The sequence below is a fragment of the Microtus oregoni genome, unplaced genomic scaffold (genome assembly GCF_018167655.1).
Source record: "Microtus oregoni isolate MIOR12 unplaced genomic scaffold, Mior012 000000F_ref0000247, whole genome shotgun sequence".
In the NCBI taxonomy this organism is placed as follows: domain Eukaryota; kingdom Metazoa; phylum Chordata; class Mammalia; order Rodentia; family Cricetidae; genus Microtus; species Microtus oregoni.
In genome coordinates, this window is record NW_024543059.1 from 46,035,709 (window position 1) to 46,062,857 (window position 27,149).

The window sequence follows — 27,149 nt, forward strand, 5'->3', positions numbered from 1 at the left end:
ACCTATTTAATAGCCTAAATCATTAATAGTTCCTCTTCTTTGTATTTTTTCAGGAGCAATTTGTAATCCCCAATAAGGCAAAATTTTCTTTACTTTTCAAACTTTTTTTCTAAAGTATCTACAATTTGAATCAGATAGCAAAATGTCATACATGTCATGGTAAAGTATACATTCAGGAGATTGCTTATTCATCATTTTTAGTAGCTGACTTACAAAATATTAACACAGGGTGAGGCTATTTATGATCCCCTTTGGAGAACCTTCTATTAATATCTTTTAGCAGGCTGAGAATTATTACAAGTAGGCACTATGTAAGCATTTTTTTTCTCTGTCTTTTTCTTATAAAGGTATAGTGAAGAAACATTTTTTAATCAATAACTATAAGAAGCCATCCTTTAGGCAATAGAGAAGGCAAAGGAATGCCAGACTGTAGAGAGCCCCATTGGCGGAATCACCTTATTAACAGCTCTAAGATCTGTTACTATTCTCCATTTTTCAAATTTCTTTTTAACAACAAATGCAGCAGAAGTTCAAGGGTTGGTTGATTCTTCAATATGCTGAGCATCTAGCTGCTCCTGTACCAGCTGTTCTGCAGTTTCTTTAGTGTTAAAGGCCATTGCACAACTCATACAAGTTTGTCTGTCAAAGATAGGGCTATTGGTTTCTTTGAAGTATCAGCAGCTGTTGTGCCCTGTTCTTATACAAACTGATCAGTGACAATTCTTTATCAAACTTTCTAATATTTTCCCCAGAAACATATGTTTATTTATGGTTTGTTTCCTATTGGGGGAATGTTAATCTGATGTAACAAATCACATCCCCATAAATTCATTGCTATGTTAGCTACATATGGTTTTAATATTCCTCTCTGTCCTCCTGGTCATAGACATTTGACCCATCTCCCCTCTGCTTTACCTGAAATAAAGTTCCAATCCCTAAAACCTGAATATTTACTTCCTGAAGAGGCCAGTTTGGATGTCAAGATTCTGATGAAATTATTGTTACATTTATGCCTGTGTCTACCAGCCCTTCAGTGGCAACATCATTTATTGTATTATTTATTTATTATTGTATTTTTAATTTTGGTCTTTGTTCAGCTATAGAAGTTTGCCAAAATACTCACTCTATGGTTTTTCCTGAATTTTTGTTTTCTCTTCTATAGCTGTTCTATTATCCAGAGCAAAATGGTTTCTTACAATAGGCATTTGGCTCTTTAATTGCTCTGGGAAGGAGTTTTTTCTATGAGAGAAGGAAACAACTGAACTGAATTTGGCAAAGGATTACCATGAATATTTCTCTTTGACCTACATTCATTAGTCCAATATCTTCCTTTGCCACACCTTCTGCATAATCCAGAAGGGAGGGGCGTTCTGAATGGATTATTTAGAAAAAAGATTGTTTCTAGGAGCTCCATGTCTACAATCCCTTTTAAAGGTGACCTTTTTTTTGCCACAGTTATAACATTTGACATTTTAATTTTTCCTCAAACTTCTGGAAATCCCCTCTCCTATCCATGCATCATTATGATCATGAGATTCAATATTAACTGTATCTTGAATTCATTCCTCCAAAGGTCGTGACCTTGCCTTTAACAGCATATTTGCATAGAGAATTGGCCTTTTTAAAAGCCAGAGATTCAATTATTATTTGTCAAACTTTTAAAATTGTTATTATTCTATTTACTGCTGAAATCAATCTTTGTAAGAAATCTGGAAAGGCTTCCTTTGGGCCCTGTATATCTTTAGTAAATGACTCTAATTTCTTTCTGATTTCTCCATTTTGTTCCATGCATTCAGAACTGCCACACGGCATAAATCCAGGGTGTGCTCATCATATATAGTTTGCCTTTCCATAGTAGCATAATCTCCTTCTCCAAGAATTTGATCTTGGGAGATTTCCCTACCTCTAGCTTTACTCCACTGTTCAATAATCTTGGACTCTTCTTTGAACCAGGTACTCCATTATAATTGTAGACCAGGATCTAAAACCCCTCAACCAATCCTATCCAGTCTTTAGGGATTACAAACTGATCACAAGTTTAACATTTTTTTTTCACAAAAGGTGAATGCTTTTCATAAGAGACTATTGCTTTCTTGAATCTCCTTAAATTTAACATTGGCACAGGAGTCCAGTTAGCTGTAATAGAGACTCTTCCATTTGGCAATTCCTATAAGGTTACTGGATATGGTAAGGCTGGTTATCTAAAAACCTTAGGCTGTTCATATCTATTCTTATAATGCAATGCTGAAATTGGTTTTCCATTAAATTCCTCTGTCTGGATTTGAGTATCTCTGAGATCTGTTTTATTAGGTTTTTTTTTAAGTCCTGTATCTTAGCACTCAGAATAACCAACTTTTTAGTGATAAAACAAAAATGATAAAGCTGGTAATGTTTACAACTGACACTACATAAATCCCATCTAAATTAGATGTCCTCTCATTTGATCATTCCATTTTCAGACTGTCCAGCATTATCATACAGAAATGCAAATCCCTCCATTGCAATGTCCCCCCCCCCACCCATTTTGTAATGTGGGAAAAATAATCTCTTTTAACCAGTTCCTCCCTTTAAGAATTCCCAGTTGTCTTACCAAATCTACCAATGATGTTGATGAAGATGTGAGGCTGATTGCTGCTGTACAGAACAGTAAAAGCCTGACTGGATTTCAAGGTAGCTACCTAGTTTGACAGCAGCCTGAGGAGGGGGTTCAGGGAAACTCTGCAACTCACCGTGGAGAGAGAGAGAGAGAGAGAGAGAGAGAGAGAGAGAGAGAGAGAGAGAAATGTGTGTGAGAGAAGGCAGTCTGAAAAATGCACAGGGGATTGTTCAGAAAGAGCACTTGTGGCAGGGGGCTGCCTGAAGGAAGAACCAGCTAGTCTAGGGTGGGTGAGTCCTGTGTTGTTCAGAGCCCAGGTGCTTCTGGGGATGGAGACTGTTTCAGAGAGGCTACAACATGAAAATCCCAAACTCACTCAGAGGCTTGGGGAAAACATAAAAGAAATCCTGGCCAGATGGAGCTAGAACACCTCCCCACCTCCCCCCCAGTGCAGCTCTGGCCTATGCTGGCGGCTTTAAAAGCCTAAGGTAAAAGACTTTTTCATGAATTCATACTCCAAACATTGGCCGCCAAATGTAGCATGAATAATAAAAATGCAGAGACAGATATGGCAGTTCAACCTGAAGATCAAAAAGCAAAGCAGCCAGCTACTTGCTCTTACCTCTACCTCAGACCAAAATGGCCATTTGCCTCCATGAATCCTCATGATAAGACTGAGCCTGAGACCTGTTTCCTTCTATCTTGTATTCCTCTCTAGTGCTAGGATTAAAGGTGTGCACAATGACTGTCCGGCTTCTATGGTTGACTAGTGTGGCTGCTCGGATTAAAGCTGTGTGCCAACACCGCCCGGCCTCTATGGTTAAGTAGTATGGCTGCTGGGATTAAAGGTGTGTGGCACCACCGCCTGGCCGGTATGGCTGATTATTGTGGCTGTTTTGCATTCTTGTTTTTAGGCAAACTTTATTTATTAAAATACAAATGAAATATCATTACAAATTGGTTTGAGTCTCTCTGCATTTTGACTTAGTGCTTAATAGAACTTGTTATCTCAGAGGGCCTAGTATTTACATTACGTGTTTGTCAACCATCTGTAAGTAACCGCAGTTCCAGGGTATCCAACACCTTCTTATCTCCAGGGCACCAGGCACAATTGTGGTGCACATACATACATTCAGGCAAACATACACATAAATGAATATTAAAATATATCTTTGATAAAATTTTAAGTTCTACGGTTAATCCTGGAATTCTTTTCAGTGCAGAAACCATAAATACTGGTTTCGTTTGAATAAAAACCCCTAAACATCTCCTATGGAACTTCTTAGGATCCTGAAAGTGGCAGAGGGAAGTGTACTTCTTGTGCCTGCACTCCCAAATACTGACAATATATTGCCAACACTCTTTACTCTGGTTATTGTACTGTGTAGTGGTTTGCCAAAGGATTCTATGGAGCTTTCTGCCCTAACCCTTTGACCTGGCTCTCCCCATTTGCATTCGTGCTCTACCTCTCTCCCACACTGTTGTGTTCCATATGAAAACAACAACAACCAATACCCATTCCCAAAAAAACTTTATGCAATGAGAGTAGACTTTTGTTCAATGGTTACCATGCAATGATTCCAAACTGTCATGTACAAGAAAGTTTATTTCAGCCAGATATGGTGACACAAGACTGTAATTGAAATACTTGTGGGGTTGATGCAGAAGGATGGAGAATTTAAGTTCAGCCTGGAATACAGAGAAGCCCTATCCAAGAAAGAAAGACAGAAAGAAAGAAAGAAAGAAAGAAGAAGAGAAAGGGAAAACAAACAAGCAGAAAGAAACAAAGAGGGCTGGTGAGATAGGCTAGTGGGTAAAGTTCTTGTTGACAAGCCTGAAGATCTGAGTTCCAAATATATGCCACTGAGATTTTTTAGCATCATAGCCTGGGTCCCGAAAGGCCTAGCAAGCTAGAATCTGATAACCAACTGAAGCAATGAATAATAGGATAAAACAGATAAAGGAGATGTATTCAATTTGTCTGTGCAGAGGTCAGGAACAAGAGATGCAGTGACAGACACCCTCTGCCTCTGCTTGCAGAGTGCTGGGATTGCAGGTGTATATGCACAGACCAAGACGAAGAAATTTAACGAAAGTCTTTAGATATTTCCATATGCACTCTATAGTGGAGAAGCATGGATGGACAGTCTATTAGTTTTTTTTTTTAATGTTCTATTCCATTGTCTTTTGAAACAGAGTCTTACCATGTTACTCTGGCTATCCTGGACTGAACTGTGTAGACCAGGTTGGATTCAAACTCACAGAGATCTGCTGCCTTCTGCCTCCTAAATGCTGGAATTAAAGGTGAGCAGCACCCTAGTCAGACTATTCTATTAGTTTGAAAGTTTCTGTTAGTATATTAATAATTTCTTTCCTCCAAATCTTACATAACTTGGGAAAGTACAATTTAAAACAATAGAGATCTGTCGGGAATAGTTCACCTTTCCACAATAGCAAAATGGAAGTCTTGGGATTAGATTATATTTTGCTATGTAGCCCAGGCTGGCTCAGAATTAGAGGTGTCTTCTTCTGCCTTTACAGTGCTGGGATTAATGGCGTGTACCACCTCACTTGGCCAAGATTTTATTTTACTTACTTATTTTTTGATATTTTGATTTTTTGAAACAGGGCTTCTCTCTGTAGCTTTGGCTGTCCTGGAATTTGCTCTGTAGACCAGGCTGGCCTCAAACTCCACCTGCCTCTGCTTCCCAAGATTGGGATTAAAAGTGCGTGCCACCTCTGTCCAGTAAGATTTTAATTTTTATTTTACGTGTATGGGTGCTTTATCTGCATGTACGCCTGTGCACCACTTGTGTGCCTGGTGCCTTTGGAGGTCAGAAGAGAGCATCAGAGCCCCTGGAACTGCATTTATAGATGGTTGTGATTGCCATGTGGATGGTTCCTCTGCAACTAGCAGTTTGTGCTCTTTCTTAACTTCTGAGCTACCTTTCCACCCTGCACCCTATCCCGGCAGAATTAGGTTTAAATGGAAGCCAAGGTATGCAACTAAGCAGTCTTAGAGTGTGCCCCACTCCCCACTATCTTTTTCTCTGGCTCCAGTCTGTTCTGCAAAGTGGTCAGAATTGTATGAAATATTTTTTTTCCTGTGAGAAGTCCCAGCTCTAACTGCCTCCTGGCTTCAGCATATCCCCTCCCCCATCACGAGATTTCTATTTCTGGGGTCCATTGTCTCAGTGGTCTGCAAAGGAAGGAGAATAAATGTCTCTTAAGAATATCATTAATTCCTGTCAGGCCTGTCACACCATGTGGGACAGCGTCCAACTTCCACTCTATGGCACTGTATTCAGCTTCCCCGCCTGGACGGAATCGAAGTTCCTGGATGGAGGCCTCCAACGTCCTGAGCATACGGATGCCGCCACAGCGATTTGCAGAGAAACTGCAACCACCTGGTCCGCCATGACGACTGCTGGCAGGCGCTCGGTTTCAAAAGTGTTGCTCGGGGCGTGCTCATCATCCTACGGGGCGTGGACAAATCCTGCCGGAAATCTAAAAGACACCGGAAATGGCCATGAAATGTTAAATGTTCTAGTCATTTTAGTGTTGCTTCGCTGGCGGGTCCGCGAGGTGGCTCGGAACCTTTCCTTCCGGGACTCTGTGGCGTCCGCGGGCGGAAGTCGCGGCCCGGCGGGCCGCGCGCACAGCTCTGTGCGGTGTAGTGAGGTGAGTGGCTGCGGGGCAGGGCGGTCGCTGTGCTGCCGAGCGCTGGTTTTTGCCGAGCGACGGCTGCGGAGGCTGCAGGGGGATGCGTGGGTAAGGTGGGGGCCGTTCGATTCGGTTTCGTTCCGTGCCTGCGGTTTACGCGTCCTCTGTGTTTTGTCACTTCCCAGTGTGCTCTCCTGTGGGAATTCTCACGGTCGTCCGTGAAAATTGTCGTGGCAGGACTCAGTGAGTGTGCGCTGCAGGAGCCGATCCTGGGTGGGAGCCGGGAGCTTCAGGACGAGGATCCTGAGGTGGCTTGTGACCCACTCAGGCCGTGACGGCGTAGAAGTCAGCGCAGGCAGTGAGGTAGCCGGGGGCGGGTGTCGGGTGCTTGTGCGGGGCAGCGTTTGCTTAGCCAGTGACTGTACGCTTGGTCGTGTCTTAGTACATGAAGAGAAACGCCGTCAAGTATACCAAAATAGAAAGTATCAGGCCACAAATGTCACATTGTTCTCTCTCGTGTGTGTGTGTGTGTGTGTGTGTGTGTGTGTGTGTGTGTGTGTCTGTCTGTCTGTCTGTCTCATGGCAGGGCACGCTTTGCCTAGTATCTAAGCTGCTGAACTCAGGGACTTCTCTCTTAAGGTCTGTAAAGAAAGGAATTTCTTTTGTTTTGTGGGCTGCTGTTGGATCTCCTTTACTAGTTCCTCCCACTGTGGGTGGCTAGCATTACTGAAGGAAATAAACACAATTAAAAACAAATTCTCACCAGCAGCCGGTGGTGGTGCATGCTTTTAGTCCCAGCACTCAGGAGGCAGAGGCAGGTGGAGCTCTGTGAGTTCGAGGCCAGCCTTGTCTACATAGTGAGTTCCAAGACAGTCAGCTACACAGAGAAGCTCTGTCTTATAAAACAACAACAACAACAACAACACACACACACACACACAGCCCAAATTCTCATTCTTTGGACCACTGTAGGGTCCCCAGACCCTTTGGAGATTATGTGCATCAGTTCTCGGCTCTCTTTGGGTTCAGTGACTGGCAGTTGACAAAAATGAGGGTGCTTCCATATTGGTTCTATTATTTGTACCTGAACATTTGTACTGATTTAGAGCCCTTAAAAACAGTGTATCTGGCTGGGTGAGGTAGTGCGTGCCTTTAATTTCAACGCGGGTGAAGCTGAGGCACTGTGAGTTCAAGGCCAGTCTGGTCTAAGTAGCAAGTTCCAGGTCAGCCAGAGCCACATAATAGACCCCATCTCAAAAACTAACAGACAGCCACACATACATAAACACACACACACACACACACACACACACACACACACACACACCAGTATATTATACACTCCTGGAAGCATCTTTTTGGGTTCTAGGGCAATAATGGTTTAAGTTGCCTGGAACACGTCAGTGACTTGGAGGCAGTACTGTGCTGCAGTGGTTGGAGGTCACTGGAACTTATCTATGTTAGTGCCTGCATTCTGGTGGAGAGGGAGCCTTCACGGACAGCTTAGAAGTGCTCAGTGTGGAGCGGTCCTGGCGCATTTTCTTAGGGTTTGGGGCCTCGTGTGTGTGTGTGTGTGTGTGTGTGTGTGTGTGTGTGTATGTGTGTGTGTGTGTGTGTATGTGTGTGTGTGTGTTGGGGAGTGAGGTTTGGGTGAGTAAATTTTTCATGATGTGGCTGTGTGTGGACAGAGAAATCTCTAGAAACTCAGACTAGAATCATGATTGGCTGTCATCCATCCTGGGCAATAGGAAACAGAAATGCTGTTTTCAGATGCTGACTACAGAAGTTACATAGACTAACTAACTACTATGGTGACCAGTGTGTTCCTTAGAAAGAAAACAGTTTGAATCTGTTCCCCTGTTCTTCTAGTTAGTGACCTGTGAGCGAATTGAAGGAAATCTAATGCTCACTGTGTGTAGGGTTGTTTGAAGTAAAATGAAAATGAAATTGGCAGCTTACTGAGTTTTTGTTGGTGTTTACTACCTTTCGGGTGCTGAGGGCTTGGTCAGCCTACTCTGGCATACCATTCTGGATCCCTATGATAAATACCTGTGTTCTCATTTTGTAAACAACTAGGTTAGCATATTGTTTTTCTCCTAGTTAAAATGTGAGCACAGCAAGTGTATCCAAATTGATGGGTTTTTAAATATTTTTGTTTCTTTTGTTTTATACCCCTGAGTAATAACAGCAGGGCTTTCTGTACCTTCTGCGGTGCCTGCCTGTGAGCTTCCACATGGGCCCTCACCAATTCCTTTTCTTCTAGGGCTTGCCAGTGTCTCAGCTCCTGGGACCGCTGAAATCATTCAGGCTTCAGGATCTCTTGCTGTGCCCCAGGTTGCCTTGTTCAGCATCTGTAACTCTTGAAGAAGAAACATCAAAACTAGAAGCTCAGAGGGGACATGGCTGCGGATACGAATTTCCAGCAGAAGATCCAGCCATTGGGTGCAGAGGAGCAACATGGGGCCTGTGAGGTAAGACACAAGAAGCTGCAGACCCTACATTACCAAATTTCTGAGATCTTTAATCTAGTTAAAAGAGTGGACTGTATATATCCCACACCAACTAATTACTCCTCACCCCACCCCCCCCGCCCTACCTTTTTTTTGGATACAGGGTCTTATTGTGTATGTGAGGCTGGTCTAGAACTTTCTGTATAATCTAAGTTGCCATCAAACTCAACACCTTTTTTGCCCTAGACTCTCCAGTCTGGAATTACAGGTCTACATCACTATAGATGTAGTATATATTGTCTCATCTGTTTTATTTAAACGACTATAGATATCATCTTATCTACTTTTTTAATGACAAGCTTTTCCTCTTGAGTTTTCTTTTTTATAGTTCTTCCTCTTTCGCATCTTCCCGTCCTCAGTTTCTTAAAGGTTGCCTGCTATGCCCGCCCTGTAAGAGATGTGCATCTGGGGAGGTACTTTTCTGTCAGTTCTTAGTCTCATGGGTAAAAGAATTTTAAAGTGGACTCAAAAGGAAGCCCCAGGACGATTTATATTAGGGTTTTAGGGAGAACAGAACAAGCTGCAAGGCAGATATCCTGAAAGTCCTGTAGTTGCAGGGGGAGGGAGATGGAGGGGACATAAACCTTATATTTAGGCAGTGAGGCCGGCAAGTGGCCGTGGGATGGGGCAGCTGTAGGTGGGTGGTATTTTCAGAGATCCCGGGAAAGCATGCTAGGAGACTTTGCCCAGGATCTGAAAAAGAGAAGGAAAAGTCAGTTTTTGCATTAGAGTTCTGTTGGCAGAAGTTTCTGTCCCACCTGGCTCCACAGCCTTTCAATCCCAAAGAAAGACTAGGAGGCTTATGTTAATTATAAGATCTGTAAGCGCTGCTCTGAGGGAGGGGCTGATGAGGTTCCTAACTGCTCCTCCCCACTCCTTAGCACTCCTCAGGTGAATCTGTTTTTCTGGTGTCTCCTGTCGAAGTGATGGTAGCTAGGATGTGGACTAACTCTTCCAGGAGACTCCTGAGCTTATGCTGTTGTCTCATATTAAAGAAGAGAAACTGAGGCACAGATGACACACCAGCTGAACTTAAATGTTGAAGCATCTGCTAGCCTGGGATTCAAACCTGGCAGCGTGTTTCATGGTCTGGCTGCCGGTTCCATTTCCTGCTCCTCCTGAGGAAACTTCTGGTGATTTTCTAACTGCATGGCCAGGCTGCTCTTAGCACTCCCTCCTCTGCATTGTCCTGTTAGCTCCCTGCACTGTCTTATGGGAATTCTTTTCATGTGTTCAGGTCCCTTAGTCCCCAAGTCCTATGGATTTCTCTTCTAGTTCATAGCTGCTCTGGTTTTTGTGGTGTACTTTGCACGAGTCCCTTGAATGGGTATGTAAGTGAGGGTACAGCGAAACCACCAAACCAGACTTCTCCATTGGTAGAAAGGTTTATTGGGGAGCAAACTGAAGGCGTGTTTCTGAGTAGGGGGAGAAATATGGCGAGAAAAATAAAGCACATTATATATTAGAAGGGTGGGTCTTTGAGCTGATACAGAAATTGATCAGGATCCTAAGGTAGTCATCATTTGTGGGAAGATTAAGGATGGGTCCATTAAACAGAGACCCACCTAGTGGATGACCACTCCTGAAGTGTGGAGAAGACTTGTGTTGTAGATACGAGGGAGGAAGCAGGCAGAGCAGAGAGTCAGGCTAAACATGGCAGGCCAGCATTGGCCCCCACATGTTAATAGGCACCTTTGTTAGCCATTTGTCCAGGGTTACTTTGAGACCTAACATTCATTCATTCATTCATTTTTGAGACAAGGTTCTCACGATGTATCCTGGCTGCCCTGGAATTTGCTATGTAGACCGGGCTGGCCTCAAACTCACAGTAATCTGCCTCCTGCATCCCACACGCTGACATTAAAAGTGTGCTCTACCATTCTTAGCTATTTATTTTTAAAGCTTTAAAACATTTATTTGTGAGTTTGTGCCTGCATGATTTTGCACGTATACACTGTGTATAAGTAGGTGTCTGTGAGGAGGCCAGAGAGGATGCAGAATCCACTGGAACTGGAGTTGTGAACAACCTTTGTATGCTGGGAACTGAACCTGGGTCCTTTGCTAGAGCAGCTAGTGCCCCTAACTGCCGAGCTATCTCTCAGTATTATTTATTTTTAATGTGCTGCTTCCCTCATTCTTTTTTCCTAATATTATTTATTTATTTATTTTGTTTTATTTTTTTTGAGACAGGGTTTCTCAGTGTAACAGCTCTACCTGTCCTGGAAGTAGCTCTCATAGACCAGGCAGGCCTTGAACTCACAGAGATCCACCTGCCTCTGCTTCCCGAGTGCTGGGACTAAAGGTGTGCGCCCCCACCTGGCTACTCTGTCCTTTGAATGTACACGTGTCACAAAAGTATAGATGTCAGAGGACAACTGTTGGACCTCGTTCTTTCTGCTCTGTGGGTCCTGGGGTCACATTTTTGTGGGTCCTGGGGTCACATTTCCATTGTCAGTCTTGGTGGATATGCCTTGCTCTGCTGCACCATTTTCAGCTCAGTTAGTGTTCTGTTTTAAAGGAGTTTTAGGTTGCCAGAGAGATGACTCAGCAGTTAAGAACATTGGCTGCTCTAGCAGAGGACCCAGGTTCAGTTCCTAGACAGTTCACAACTGTAACTCCAGTTCCAGGGCATCTACTGGCTTCTTCTGGCCTCTCTGCCTACTGCACACACAGGGATGCATAAGCCTGCAGGCACAAAACACTCATAAAATTAAAAAAAAAATCTTTTAAAAAAGGGAATTTTAAGAACTTTTTGATATTTGATTAATGGCATTTCGTCCTGTTCTTGTAGTTCGTGATATTTTGAGATGTGGCTTTTCTGGACGGATATTATGAGCTTCAAAAATTTAAGCTTTCTGTGTCTTTTTTTTTTTTTAATTTTTTTTAAATTTTTTATTCTGGTGCACTGTCTGCCAGCGTCTTCCATTCCTCTGTTGTCTGGGTCTCATCAGCATGTCATGATCCTTAGCTACTTTGTGCCCCTTCCCTAGTCACTCTTTCTCCAGTCTTAGAGACCTCCTGAGAGAGAAAGTCACAGAAGGAAACAAGGTCTCAGTAACCCTTGCTCTGTAGGCCAGGTTGACCTTAAATTTACAGAAATCTGACTACCTCTATGTCTTGAGTGCCTGGACTAACTTCTTGTGCAAGCTTCTTCCGCATACAATTGAATGAGCAAGAGACTTGCTTGTGTAGTAATGGAAACAGGAAAAGCTGAGCTTCCTCAGCTGAATGGGAAATGTATGTATAATTGCCATGGCTCCTTCAATTGGAGTGTCTAAAATTAGCCCCACAAAAATATCAAGTGTTGATGTGCTTGTGTCCCAGGGAAGCAGGAGGAACACTGCCACTGCTGAGAGTATCAGTTAGTCAGGCCAGTTTGGAAAACTGCAGTCTTTGTGAAGTATGTATTGTCTGACACCCCGCACTTCTGCAAGACAGAGCTGTGCAGGCTCAGCTATCATATTGATCACTGCCAGTCAGCTTACTGAAAGCAGGGCATTTGCTTGCGATTTAATGTCTATGTTTATAAATATGTGGATGTTCATTTATTTCTTGAGCATCTAGTTATTTGGTCATTGTTCTTTTTCTTCCTTACTCCCAGTCTTCTGTATTTCTTGATATGAAAATGAAATCTATGTCCTGCAATGCTGAAGCAGGCATGGCAGCCTGTATATGGAGGTTCTGTTGAACTCGTCCATGTTGGGTTTTGTAAGGATGATTGACCAGGTCTCTTCCTCAAGAGGGCACCAGCTCTCATTACAGATGGTTGTGAGCCACCATGTGTTTGCTGGGAATTGAACTCAGGCAGTGCACTTAACTGCTGAGCCATCTCTCCAGCCCAAACTAGCTGCAAACTCCCTGTGTAGCTGGCACTTGCCTTGAACTCCTCATCCTCCTGCCTTCACCTTCTGTGGACTTGGGACTGCAGGCATCTGTCATCACACCTGGCTTCTTTCTTTTCCCTCTTTGTTTTTTGTTGCTGTTTACTTATGTTTTAGTATTTTTTAGGAACTTTGCTTCTGATTTTTCTTTATGATTCATATATCTTTTTCACTTATATTTTTATTGTTTACATTATTTTGCTGTTCAGTTTTGCTTTTTCAGTTATCTGTTTTTGTTCCTTCTGAATTTTTTATACTGTTAAATATTATTTTTTTCCTTTTTGTTAAATGTTGTAAGGAAGCTGCTTGTTCATTTCCCAGCTGACAAGACTCCTGAAATAAACTCACAGAAACTGTATTAATTAACTCACTGCTTGGCCCATTAGCTATAGTTTCTTATTGGCTAATTCTTACATATTAGTTTAACCCATTTCTATTAATCTGTGTATCACCACGTGGCAGTGGCTTACCTGCAAAGTTTCAGCATGTCTGTCTCTGGCGGTGGCTCCATGGCTTCTCTCTGACTTTGCCCTCTTTCTCCCAGCATTCAGCCTAGCTTTCCCCACCTACCTAAGTTCTGCCCTATCAACAGGCCAAAGCAGTTTCTTTATTCACCAGTGGTATTCACAGCACACAGAGTGCTGTGTAACTGAGGTTGACCCCGAGCTCTACTGTGTTTGTTTGAGTCAGAGTCTTCCCTGCTTTCCCCACTTACTAAGGCGAAGTGCTTGTCTGGTGAGGTCTGCTGCCCAGCTGCTCATGTTCATCTTCTCGCTCTGTTGTCATGTGTTCCAATCGTGAAGACTCCACTCTCAGAATTGATCATCTATCAAAGGTTGATATAAATTTGGGGGGTGTATGCATTCTGGGGGGCTTGGTTTGGTTTTGAGGCAGGGTTTCTCTATGTTGCCCTGGTTGTCCTGAAACTTACTATGTAAGCCCAGCTGGCCTCAAACTCCCAGAGATCCACCCGCCAACTGTCTTCAGAGTGGTGACATTAAAGTGTGTCCCTAACCTGGCTGCAGGCATTCTACCAGAGGAAGCAACAATTTTTAATACATTGTTGAATGCTCCAAAGGAAATTTCTCATAGTAATATTATCATTGATATTTTCTCCATTAGACATTTCAATGGTATCCCGGCCTGCGGGATACGAACGGAACTCCCTGATAAACCTAGTGGAGAGGAATGAAAGGAGACAAGAGATACGAGAAATGACGGCAAGACAGGATTTCTGATCAAGCCGTTCCGTTTATTATTTCCTCAGAAGCTGTTATATAGCAAACGGGCAAAGCGGGGAAGGGAAAGGTGTCAGGGGGAAGGGAAGGGTGTCAGGAAGCTCAGGTCTACTGGAACTCAGGTCCGGAGACATTCCTAGCTGATAAGTAAATACTGAGGGTCTGTAATTGTTGACTAACCAAGGAGAATGCTAATAGGTTCTGGAGCCTGGTGCCTGCAGGTCTCTGTTAGGAGATAAGATGCCAGGTTGATTTTCTAGACCCTGCAGAGGGGATAGAGGTAAATATTTTTCTTAACTTGTGAGCTTAAGTTGGCTGTAACCAAAATGCAGATCTCAAAATACAGGCCTTTGCTTCTGGCACAATGGAGTACTTCTGGAATTATCCATTATGGTTAGAGTAATATGCCTTCTATTTTAATGTAGAGAATTTTAATACAAAATATCTTTCACACAGAAGAACGATAGGTAAGTGGCACCTCTTTGCCTGTTTGCCGGTGTCACTAGTGTCAGCCTGGAAGATCTGTCAAAAGTACTTGAAGGCCTAGAAAGAAATAGCCATGTGCCCCATTAGGCATGTGGGCACCTTCAGATTATCAGTGTTTAGTGTTAGGACTTTCATCCACGAGTAAAAGAATGGCCCTTCTCTGAGTGATCATCAGCACAGGTCCCATCCTGTTTCTTTTAGGATGTTTCTTGCTAGGTTATTGTAACCCAAATATTAGAGCCTACACTTTGTTCTGTGTGTTGGTTTTTATCTCTGAGATAATAACCTACTTAACATAACCATTAATCCTTAAAGTCATTTGTTCCTGATCATACTTCCATATGTGGAGTCTTCCTCTCGAGGTCCAGCCAGTGCTCACATAGCCAGCCTAACTAAAAAGCATGTTAGTCTCTTTTAATCTCTTAATTTTTCTCCCCTATGTTAATCATTTCTTGAAGAACTTTGGGTTATCCTTTAGACAAATTCTGAATTTGGCTAAGTTGCCGATGCTGTCCTTTAGCATGAATTCCCATTCTTACATTTCTAGGAAGCTGGTCTTTAAATCTAAACATGTAAGATCTAGTGTGATGGTGGGCCAGGGAGACTCAGCATTGTGGACTGTGTTATTTGAAGAGTCCGTATCATGGGATTATTAAATTTTATATGCGTGATGAATGTTTTGCTTGCATGTGTGTGTACAGTGTGTGTGTCTGGTTCTTTGGAGACTAGAAGAAAGCATCAGATCCTCTGGGACTGGAGTTATAGCTGGTTGTGAGCCACCATGTAGGCACTGGGACTTGAACCCAGGTACTCTGCAAGAGCAACAGATGTTCTAAACTGCCGTCATCTCTCTAATTCCCCTTCCCCCCACCTTCTATAGTCATGCTCAGAGCATGGGCTTGTCTATAATTAAGACAGGTCTCACATTAGTTAGCAATTCACAGTGACCATCACAAGCTCTGCTCAGGTGGACCAAGGATCCTGAGTTGGCTTGGAAATGGTTTCAAGAGGTGTCTATATCAACTGAAGCCGAGGGGCAGAGGGACATCTACAGCATGTGGGGGCTTCAGAAGAGGGAGTGAAGGTTGCATAATTAGCAGTAGCTATATGTAAGATTTTGTGTTTTCTTTTTTTTTTTAGTTTCCTTGTTCAAATAATGTCATCTGTGTCTATGGTTGGTGAATTTAAGATATTTTTATGTGAGGATTCTTTTCCTACGTGGTATCGGGAGTTTTATAAAATGCATTGTACAGGTATACAGGGAGAAAGAAGTGCCAATAAGGTAAAATGCAGGTGTATTCTCTTATTAGTTTTCTCTTCACGTCTACAAAATACTTAATAGAAACATCTTGAAAAAATATTATATACCCAGAGGCAGTCCTAGGCCATCCTGATTTATGCAACAAGTTCCAGGCTGCTGAGGCCATAGAATAAGGCTCTCTTTGAAGAGAGGAAGAGGAAGAAAAGGAAATTTTGTTGTTGTTTGTTTGTTTTTGGTGCTAGGACCCAGGTGGTAGGGGTCTTGTTTTCACAGCTGATTAATAAGCAGCCACAAGTATAACTAAGAAGTCCCTATTGCAAGAAGAGGGTTCTTATAGGGTAATTACTTCTGCTCAGGGCACAGCCTCAGGAAGAAGATTTAAGGACAAGAACAGTGACCAATCTTTGTCCTTTATCTCTGAAGGGAGTTGGGATGTTTAGACTGGTGCTCCCGGAGGAACATGTGCTCATGTACAGACGTCAGTAGGTGGCCCAGAGCCAAGGAGACAGACACAAAATGAAGTAGAGATGCCAGGCTCTTAGTTGGCATTTAGTTCCCAAGTGAGGAGTTAATACTTTTAGCAAAGCAGCTTCTAAATGCCTGTTTCATAATGTTGAGTCCAGTGGGTCCAGCTAACTCCAACCTGGAATATGGTTGCTCAGTCAGCATTGTGCCGTGTACTCTTCCTTAGAGTATTGAAAAGAATTCTCTTCTAGTTCCTTAGAAATGTGACTGTGTGGTGGACGGCAGGATTGAGGGCTTTGTAAGTGCTCTCTGTCCTCCAGCTTAATGGGAAATGCAGCGCGCCATCATTGAAAACCTAACCTTATGCAAACTTTCCTGTTTTCCGATGATGAGTCGTTCACCCTGAACTGTGGTACATTGTTACAGAGGTGGATGTCCTTTGAGGATGTGACTGTGGACTTCAGCCAGGAGGAGTGGCAGCACCTGGACTCCGCCCAGCGACGCCTGTACCAGGACGTGATGCTGGAGATCTACAGTCACCTCTTGGCAGTGGGTGAGCACAGCCACTTGGAGATCCAGGATGAGCTCCATTGAGGTTTCCTTCCTTCTCTTTATAAAACATGGTGGGGTATCAGAAGTAACCCCACCCCCACCCCGTGTGTGTTTGCTTTGTTTGCCCTGATGTTTCATTTCTTTTGTGTATCTACAAGTATTAGTTGTACAAAATAGAAAATGTTGACTTGGTTTTAGCAGTGAGGCAGTGCCAAGCTTCATTGTATCATCTAAAGACAAGAGATGACCCAAAAATCCAATATGCTTTTGGTTAACAGGATACCCCATTCCCAGCCCCGGAGTCATCTTTAGGATGGAAAAAGGAAAGGAAGCACAGGCAGGGAAGACTGAATTCCCAGGCCAGCAGTGTCCAGGTGAGCCATTGCTTCCCAGGTGGGGGTAGATTTCATGAGGCCTTTGTCAGTTTGTCTCACCAAGTTCCCGGTGGTGGTCACCTTTATGCTGTTTTCTCTTTGGAGTTCTTGTGGTTATTTCTGAAATCCATTTATTATTGGTGTAAGGCAATGTGAGACTTTCTTTATGAAAGGCGAGTTTGTGGGACAGCTTCTCTGACCATAGATATGAATGAACCTAAGTGAACTAACTCATCCATTTTCTACTAATGATGACCAGTTACACCCCCATGTGTAAACACACACTTGTTCGTGAACATCTGACATTAGCCAAGTTGGTTACTATATTGTCCAAGTAATGGAGGAAGGACTTGTTGTAATTTGTGTGTTCTAACCACTGACTTTGAATTAGCATATTGTCCTTGGGGTTCTTATTATTGTTTATTTTGTGTCTGTCTTTGCTTTTCCTGTCTGCCTCTGAGTTTATTGATTTTTTTTTTCCTTTCCTGTGCTGGTCTATTTCTTCCCCTTAGTTGTGGCACCTTAGGCTTAGTGTTCTGTATGTTTCTCTTCTCATTCTGTGGCAGGTTTGCCTTAAAGGCTCTGTTCCTTCTGAATGTGCAGTTCTCACTGTGTTCTTATGGTTTCTTGGTCCCTGACCTTATAGTCTCTGCTGCCTTGTTTAGATGAGAACATTCCTGCAAGAGGATTCGCTTCCTTCATTTTGGAAGAGCAGAAACTGGAATCTACCTCATTCAAGTTAGAAAGTCTTTTTTTTTTTAGTCTGGCTGATTATCCTTCTCTCTGAACTATTTTCTTTTGGTGCTTTAATTTGTTTTATTATTTGGCCCCACCCATTTTCCTTTTTGAATGCACAAGTTATTTTTCTTGACCCCCATCGGCATCAGTACAGACCGTCCCCTTCTTCCGTTATTTATTTCTGTGGTATTTTACTTATGTATTTTTTGGTTATTACTGTTATTTTTTAGGCAGGGCTCTATGCAGCCCTGGCTGTCCTAGAACTCACTTTGTCAATTAGGCTGTTTTGTACTTATAGAGATCCACCTGCCTCTGCCTCCCAACTGCAGAGATTAAAGGCCTGTGCCATCATGTCTGGGACTTTCTTATTTAGATTAAGTTTTCCTTATGTGATGTATGAATTCCACTTAAGACATGTTATCAATCAAAATGTTACTGCAGCAAATGATGCTATTTCGGGTTTTGATACATTTAGTTAGAAACACGCAGCTAATTTCTGTTATATAAGATTCAGTAACTTTCTGATGTTCTATGTAGTGCAATTGATAAAAACTCAGAGACAGAAATTGGGGTTCAGCCTAAAGGGTCAGAAAAGTAAAACAGCCAGCCACTGGCTCTTGCCTCGACCTCACTCCAAGGAATCTCAGAATGAGACTGTGTCTTAAGAACTGTCTCCTCCCGTTTTATATTCCTCTCTGGTCCAGGGATTAAAGGTGTCTACCACTGGGATAAAAGGCCTGTACCTCCCAGTTTCTATGGCAAACTAGTGTGGCTACTGGGATTAAGGTGTGTGTTATTGTGGTCTGGTCTGTAAGACTGGCCAGTGTGGCTGTTTTACTCTCTGAACTTCAGGCAAGCTTTATTTTTTAAAATATAAATGAAATATCACTGAAGTTTTTATCACGTTTATATATTGCTGTCTTAAAAATTCAGCTGGATAGTCTATATTCTTCATCCTCTGATCCATTGTTGTCATAATTATACTAATGTCTGCTATGTAGGTGATCCCCATTGTATACAGTTGTGATTAGCTTCTTTTTACTAATTGTCAGCATCATCAGCATCATTAGTAACTGATTTAGGCATTCATATTCAGTCACAGCCTCTCTGTATCATTCATCCTTCATCCTCTTCACTCTGTTTATTCTTTTGTCTCTTTATGTTCCTAGAAAAATCAGAAATTGAAACCTCACCACAGAAAGTATCTGAGAAAGCTTCAGTTCATAGTGATATGGCCAGCGAAGTCACAAGAAATGGTTTGTGGTGTTCACTTTTGCAAGAACAACGGCAGGATTCTGATACTGCTACGAGAGATAAACAAAGCCAGATTCTACCCTTGCCTCCTGGCACCTTCCTCAAGAAAACTCTGAGCACAGATAGTGGACCTGAATATCAAAAGCCCAGGGAAACCATTCCTTTGGGACCCTACCTCATTTCTGCACAAGAGAATCTTCCACAATATTGTTTACTTCCAAAAAGTTTGGGGCTAAACCTCAGAGCAAAGGGTCAGAATGAAAGCAGTGTCACCGAGCAGCTTATTAACATTGTCGCATCCAGTCAGCTCCTGATACGAGGCTCTTGTGATGCTAACTGTGTGGCTGCTCATGGAGGAGAGCCATGCAGAAGTACTGGGAATGGAGAAGTTCTCAGCTGTCAACAACCACCGGTCCATGAAAACCATTCTCAGGAGAAAGCAGACCAAGGCCCTCGGTGCGGGGAAGTGCTGTATGCTCTATCTTTGCCCAAGCCTGAGGTCACTCTCACTTTGGACAGACCTCTTGTTATGTTCAATGGTGGGAAGGCCTTCCTTTATGTGTCGGATTCATCGAGTTATCCATTCCAGCTGAAGGTGGATCATCCAGTTCACACTGGAGGGGAGCCTTACAAATGCAGCCGCTGTGAGAAAACCTTTGCTACTAAGGCTGCGCTCCAAGAGCATGAGCAAATTCACACAGAGGAGAAACCGTCTGTGTGCACACTGTGTGGAAAAGCCTTCAGAGACAGGTCAGCTCTCTATGAACACGAATTGATCCACAAGAATCACACGCCTTTTATCTGTGACAAATGTGGGAAGGCCTTCTTACGTAAGTCAGAGTTGATGTCCCATAAACAAAGTCACGATGGAGAGAAGCCTTACAAATGCAATGACTGTGGAAAGTCCTTTAAATTTCCATCCCAGCTGAAGGTGCATCGTCAAAGTCACACGGGCGAGAAGCCTTACGAATGCCACGAATGTGGAAAGTCATTCAGCAAAACAGCCAAGCTCAAGGTGCATCAGCGAATCCACACAGGAGAGAAGCCTTATGTGTGTTCTCAGTGTGGAAAGGCCTTCAACCAGAAGTCAATACTAGACAGACACGAGAAGCTTCACCCTGGGGAGAAGCCTTACAGCTGCAGGGAGTGCGGCAAGTCCTTTAATTACCCGTCCCAGCTGAAGGTGCACTGCCACAGCCACACCGGGGAGAAGCCTTACAAATGCCACGAGTGTGGAAAGTCCTTTAACTTTCCGTGTGAACTGAAAGTGCATTATCAGAATCACACAGGAGAGAAGCCTTACAAATGCCGCGAGTGTTGGAAACTGTTCAGTAAAATGTCCCAGCTGAAGGCACATTCTCGTGTTCACACAGGAGAAAGACCTTACAAATGCAGCCACTGTGGGAAAGCCTTCTCTACCAAGGAGCAAGTCCAGGAGCATGAGCGCATTCACACGGGGGAGAGACCCTTTGTGTGCACCGAATGTGGGAAGGCCTTCAGTAGCAGGTCATCTTTTCGTAAACATCAGTTAATTCACACTAAAGAGAGGCCTTTCGTCTCTCAGAAATGTGAGCCAGGCCTACAGGAGTCGACTTTGACATCCCACCAGCAGCTTCACATTGGCGAGAAGCCTTACAAGTGCCCCGACTGTGGGAAGCTGTTTAATTATCCATCCCAACTGAAATCCCACTATCAGATCCACACGGGAGAGAAGCCCTGTAAATGTCTTGACTGTGGAAAATCATTTAGTAAAACATCTCAACTGAAGGCGCATTCTCGAATTCACACAGGGGAGAGGCCTTACGTGTGCTCTGTGTGTGGAAAGGCCTTCAAACAATTGTCAACATTGAGCAGACATGAAAAAATTCACCTGCTTGAGAAGCCTTACAAATGCAATTTTTGTGGGAAATCATTTTGTTCTCCATCTGAACTGAAGGTGCATCTTTTAATTCACACGGGAGAGAGACCTTACAAATGCAGCCACTGTTGGAAAGCCTTTTGTACTAAGGTCCAACTGCAAGAGCATGAGCGCATTCACACAGGAGAGAGACCTTACGTGTGCACTCACTGTGGGAAAACCTTCCGGAGCAGGTCGGTTTTCTCTAAGCATAAGCTGATTCACAGGAAGGAAGCGCCTTTCGTCTGTGAGAGGTGTGGGAAAGTGTTCTTACACAAGGCAGAGCTGACGTCCCATGTACAGACGCACACTGAGAACAAGCCTTAGGAATGTCAGACTGAGCATGCCATCAGATTGCACGGTGAAGCCTCTGTGGGAAAGTCTTGCTTACTAATGCCCTGCGCCGACGGCATGAACAAATGACGTCACCCGGGGGAGACCCTTTGTGCTCTGAGTGGGGAGCAGCTTTCAGTAGCAGGCTCACTTTCTAGACATCACACGTCTCATGCTGAGGTGTACAGGGATACTTTTTATGATCTAACAAATAAAGCTTTCCTGAAGATCAGAGTGCAAAGTTAGCCACACTAGTCAGCCATATAGGCCAGGCAGTGGTGCACACACCTTTAATCCCAGCAGTCATGCTAGTCAGCCATACAGGCCAGGCAGTGGTGGTGCATGCTTTCAATCCCAGCACTAGAGAGTGTAAGATGGGAGGAGACAGGAACTCGCTCTCTTTTCAGTGTGGAGATTTCATAGAGGCAAGAGCTCTCTCGTGGCTTGACTGCTTTGCTTTTCTGATCTTCAGGGTGAACCCCAGTATCTTCTGTGGTCTGTATTAGTCGTGCTTACGAGGGCGAATCTTCAGGGTGAACCCCAGTATCTTCTGTGGTCTGTATTAGTCATGCTACGAGGGCGAATCTTCAGGGTGAACCCCAGTATCTTCTGTGGTCTGTATTAGTCGTGCTACGAGGGCGAGGCCTTTGTCTCTCAACTCATATTGAAGAGAAGGATTTGGAATGCCACAATTGGGAAATTGTTACTATATCACAGATGAGTCACGTCACCAGTTCATGGGTGGGGATGCCCTATGTGTGTTCTGAATGAAGGAAGGTCCTAACAGGCCAGACTCAGCATATAGACTACATGGCTCATACCACAGGTTTTACAGGTGCGGTTTTATAGAACACGGTTTACTGAGAAAAGAGTTCCTAGCTTACTAGTATATTCCAAAATGAAATTTATTTCTATCTACTTGAAGTTCTTTTTATGTGCCATCAAATTGCACATCACCTGATTAATATTACAGAAAACAATCTAGTTATGCATTGTTTAGACATAACAGACATTATTATGCATGAGGAAAGTTAGTCACAAATTAATAATGATAAGCACACTTGTTTATATTTGTCTTGTTAAACATGAATTTCATTTCAGGTTAACCTTGACTAATTTCAGAAGTGTTTTTATAGAATATAATATAAGACACATTTTACCAAATTATTAGAAAGTTTATGGGAAATTAAGTCAGTGATATTCCATTTATTGTGGGAGTCCAGTAAAATCCTTAGCTACCAGCCATGGTAATAGTAGGGTGATTATATAAATGGCATGTGTATGGAATGTGTGTGTGTGTGAGTGTGTGTGTATGTAAACATGTGCCTGTGCTTAGTCAGTGCCTGTATGAACTTGTATGTATTCCCACAATTTTGTGGAATTTTCTGTAGAATTAACTGCATACTAGAAGAGGGCAGTTTATTATTAAGCTGTACATTCATTTATTTTGTATATATTTATGTACACATGCTGCTAGGTGTATTGGCTGTCAGGAGAGTTAGTGTTCTCACACCATGTGGACCCTGGGGTTTTAACTCTGATTGTCAGGCTTGGTGATCATTAATTACCTTTACCCACTGAAACATCTGGCTGTAACTATTATTTTTACTTTTTATTAACAGTCTCTATCTTGAACTTGTACCATCAATAATTAATACTTTTTTATTGTACGGATGTACTTTGAATAAATGAAATCTGGGGCATTTACTGTTCACGGTGCTTTTCTTTTTTGGGCTTAGCTCAGGTCTGTTGTGCCTTTTTTTTTTCCCGTGTAGCCTATGTGGTGACATTGGAACCAACCATTAGTCTGTTATTTGGGTGTGACTGCTGGTACTTGTGAGTTATTGCATACATGTAGAGGTCAGAGGACAACTTCTAGGAGTCCATTTTCTCCTCTCTGGTTTCTGCTGCTGCTGCATGGTCTGGGCTAGTGGTTTTGTGAGCTTCCAAGAGATAGTCTCCGTCCATCCATCCTGTCAGATGGGTGCTGTAAATACACATGTACCACACTGTATCTGATTTTTTTAAAGTGGGGTTTGCAGATTGAATTTAGATTTTAGGTTTTTTTGGGGTGTGTGTGTGTGTTTTTTCGAGACAAGCTTTCTCTGTAGCTTTGGTGTCTTGTCCTGGAACTCCTTCTGTAGACCAGGCTGGCCTCAAACTCACAGAGACCCACCTGCCTCTGCCTCCCAAGTGCTGGGATTAAGGGTGTATGCTGCCACTCCCACACACCCCCACTTGAATTTAGGTTCCTTCCTTCCTTCCTTCCTTCCTTCCTTCCTTCCTTCCTACCTTCCTTTTTGTAAATTTTATTTTATTGATATTTATTGAGCTCTACATTTTTCTCTGCTCCCCTCCCTGCCTCTCTCCTCCCTCCACCCTCCCTTAAAGTCCCCATGCTCCCAATTTACTCAGGAGATCTTATGTTGCCACTCCCATCCCCCCGCCCGCCCTGAAGCAGGCTATGGTGGTGGATCTAAGGACCACACAGATGGGAAGGAGAGCTTGGGGGTAAGATGGGATGGGGTAAATAGAGCCAGTAGTGGGGGAGACACTCCACTGTTTAGGGAATTGGAGGGGGCTTGTACTCCGTTCCCGGGACATCTGGCCAGCCAGGCAGGCACACACTTACCTCTCCGGATGGATCTCCTCCTCTCTACTTTATTTTTCAGACACTCTTTTCTTTTGCTTTTTTTTTTTAAATATTTATTTATTTATTATGTATACAATATTCTGTCTGTGTGTATGCCTGCAGGCCAGAAGAGGGCACGAGACCCCATTACAGATGGTTGTGAGCCACCATGTGGTTGCTGGGAATTGAACTCAGGAACTTTGGAAGAGCAGGCAATGCTCTTAACCTCTGAGCCATCTCTCCAGCCCCAGACACTTTTTATATATTCCCCACACCAAGTCTGTTACAAGAGGAGGGTTTCCTCATAACCAGCAGTTACATAGTTACTACATAATCACCATAAGAACATTTTTTTGGAACAGGCCACCCCACTATATTTCTTGCTGCATCCCTATGCATTTTCTCCCCAAGCCACGCTCAGCTGAGCGTTCTTCTTTGAGACTCCTCACAGGTCGGGAGCCTTCCAGCCATAGCTGTTTACCTAGCTAGTAGTTCTTGTAGTTGCCAGAAAAGCAAGTTATTTGTTTTTTATATTTTAGAGTCCTGTCTAATTAACTAACCATCCAATTCTTTGTTTTTTCATCACATAAAGGCAATTATTTAGACCTTTGTTTTACATTTCCCAACATCAAAAAGGATTTGAGTTGGCCTGACTCCTGGGATTGGATTGTTTTCTTAATCATTAACCTAAACCATAGTCTATACCACTCAAGCCAAGTGAAAATTTTAGCTGTGTGACACTTCCTTGTTCCTATTTTCTATACTCTTCAGTCCCTGCTTTATCAGGAGCAGAGGCAATACTGTATCCTACCTTTGCCTATATTAATTTTCCCAATAAACTAACAATTCCTTATTAAATTTGTTTAAAACCTTCAATCATCAAAATTCTATTTAATCTAAAACTATTGCATAAAATCATTACTTTAGTCAAGCCGTACATCTTAAGAGGAAATCATTTTCATAATAATCCACAAGTAAAAATGCCCAGTAGAGGGGGGTATTTCCGTGAGATAATCATAATACGAAAAGACAGTGGGGGTTCCCCACATCTCTGTACACCATGGCAGATACCAGAGAAAAATAACAGCGGCAAATATGTGAAGGCACAGCAGTAGCAAGAGACATGGACCTGAAGCCCTGGGGACCCTGCCTATCAGAGAGTAACCCTTCAGTGCTTTGCATTCTGGTGAGCTGAACTGAACTCTGGAAACTCAATTGTCATCTGCTGCTCCTTTGACTTGGTCACTGGCAGTGAACACCATGATAGAGAATGTCATGTGATTTGATTAAAAAGCACACGCTTTTAATCGCAGCACTTGGGAGGCAGAGGCAGGTGGATCTTTGTGAGTTCGAAGCCAGCCTGGTCTACAAGAGCTAGCTCCAGGACAGGCTCCAAAGCCACAGAGAAACCCTGTCACAAAAAACACAAAAGAACAAGCAAGCAAACAAAACAATAAAAAAAAAAGCAAGCCACTCCTCAGCTTCCAGACCCCCAATCCTTTGCTAGTGCTCAGAATTAAGCACAATGTAGTAATGGCATGGTCTCAGCCCGAGGGAAACTGTCCTGTTGCCAAATGGGGTGCAGACAAACACCCCTCCAAGATAGCTCTTGTGGGACACCTGGAGAAGCAGAATTGGAAATGAGGGATTCAGATGACACCCTGCTGGGATCTCCAGTGTTGATGTGAAAAGAAAAACACATCTCTCACCTTAAAGGGAATAAAGAGATAGTTTATTCTGGAGCCCTATTTGTGTGACCGTGACTCAGGAACACAGATTTAGGTTACCCCAACTTTCTTGTTTCGCTGTGGAGACAAGCTTCATGAAGTTTCATTGTTTTACACAGCAAAGAAGACCATTATTAAGGAAATTTCAAAATACATCATCAAAAAGGTGGTCACAGCAAGATGGAGGAGGCTCTCCTGTAGGTCTCAGACCATCTAATGCCATTCTTAGCTTTGGGGTTGATGGGAGCGAGTGGTCTGCTAAATCAATAGGACCCAAAGGTTTTATTAGGCATCGGCTGTTAGTTCTGGCAGAGGTGAGGAAGGATGGTGGTTCCAGCAGCTAATGCTGGCCTGAGATGGGCAGGAGTGTGGTGCATCTGTTAAGAACACTGGCTGTTCCGGTGGACCAGGTCCAGCTTCCAACACTCATATGGCAGCTCGTGGGCGTTTTAATTGCAGCTGCAAGGGATCTGACACCCTTTACTGACTGTTGCATGCACAAGGTGCCCAGGCATACATACAGGCAAGCCAACTATGAACTGATGAACTTATAAACAGCCTACCCCGAGATAAGGTGATTAGTCTCTAGACCTGCAGCACTGCGGCTCTCCCACATCCCTGCAGTTCTAATCCACCCTGTCAGACACTGCTTCTTTCCAGGCTTTACACCGAGGATTATTACTGCTGAGCCTTGGATGCCCTGACCCTTCACCTCTTGGCAGCCTTGTTGTGTTTACCCTACTGACCTCTTCCCATAACCTTAGGATAGTACCTTCTCTCATTAGACTCTGACATGTCTTTCCTCAGACCACTGGAACACCCTCTTGCCACTTCTCCTTTGTCAAACAGGTCTTCAACCCTTCCTTTGAAATTCACCCCATTCATTCACACTCACAAGAGAGAAGGTTTGAAGGGTTTTGTTTATTTTTCTCTGCTTGTAAGGGCTTTCCCCAGGTCTGTTTCTTGATTCACCCCAGGCACCATGCTCTAAAACCCTTAATGGTATGGAAAAACAAGGCTTTGGTAACATCCAAGAGGTTCTTTCTTTGTGTGTATGCAAGGGGTGTAATAAAGAAACTGCCAGTATGTCCGCTCCAGTGTCCTCGGGGACAGAGAGGAGCAGAGAAGACAGGAAAACTAGCGGAAGAGTCCTGTAAGGAGGAGGGCAGGTTGACTGGAACAGTCTAGGAATTAGTGTGGAAACCTGTTAATAGAGAACTACATGTCCTCTCTGGAGATTGGGGGAAGCGGTGCTGTAGAAGCGGCTAAAAAAGTAATGACTTTTTCTGGCAAATAGAAATCCACTTTATAAGGTTTTTGAGGAATGCTGAGTGTTTACCAGGTCCAAAGCCTGCCTGGGATGAGCCCAATTTGTCACTTTTTAGGACTGGGACCTATATTGGCCACAGATGTGTGAGGGAAATATGTCATAGGTGTAGGGCTTGTGGGTATCTTGCATGGTACCCCAGAATCCACACTGTAGCTTGTCCCCATTTGACAGATTTCCCTGGGGTGCACATCAACCCAGCAAGTGGTATTTTA

At 43.3% G+C, this 27,149-nt stretch overlaps 1 protein-coding gene across 6 annotated transcripts; it reads left to right on the plus strand.

Annotated features, from left to right (window-relative positions):
- Positions 1-6,288: 6,288 nt before the first annotated feature.
- Positions 6,289-22,951, plus strand: LOC121451822 (zinc finger protein 260-like). 6 transcript variants are annotated; one of them, XM_041657592.1, is made up of 5 exons: positions 6,289-6,367; positions 8,523-8,730; positions 16,527-16,653; positions 16,931-17,026; positions 18,934-22,951. In XM_041657592.1, the coding sequence occupies exons 2-5, from the start codon at positions 8,659-8,661 to the stop codon at positions 21,240-21,242; spliced, it is 2,604 nt and encodes an 867-aa protein (XP_041513526.1). In that variant the 5' UTR covers positions 6,289-6,367; positions 8,523-8,658; the 3' UTR covers positions 21,243-22,951. The 6 variants fall into 6 exon arrangements, with proteins under 6 accessions (XP_041513526.1, XP_041513550.1, XP_041513542.1 ...); XM_041657608.1 differs by having other exon boundaries at positions 6,303-6,367; positions 8,594-8,730; XM_041657600.1 differs by lacking the exon at positions 6,289-6,367 and adding an exon at positions 6,459-6,622.
- Positions 22,952-27,149: the final 4,198 nt, after the last annotated feature.

What these genes read in the sequence shown, in the direction of transcription:
- LOC121451822 (XM_041657592.1), top strand. Translation starts at nt 8,659, where the DNA reads ATGGCTGCGGATACGAATTTCCAGCAGAAGATCCAGCCATTGGGTGCA. An exon ending in CAGTCACCTCTTGGCAGTGG is followed by an intron (nt 16,654 to 16,930) that starts GTGAGCACAGCC and finishes TTTGGTTAACAG; the next exon opens with GATACCCCATTCCCAGCCCC. An exon ending in CCCAGGCCAGCAGTGTCCAG is followed by an intron (nt 17,027 to 18,933) that starts GTGAGCCATTGC and finishes TTATGTTCCTAG; the next exon opens with AAAAATCAGAAATTGAAACC.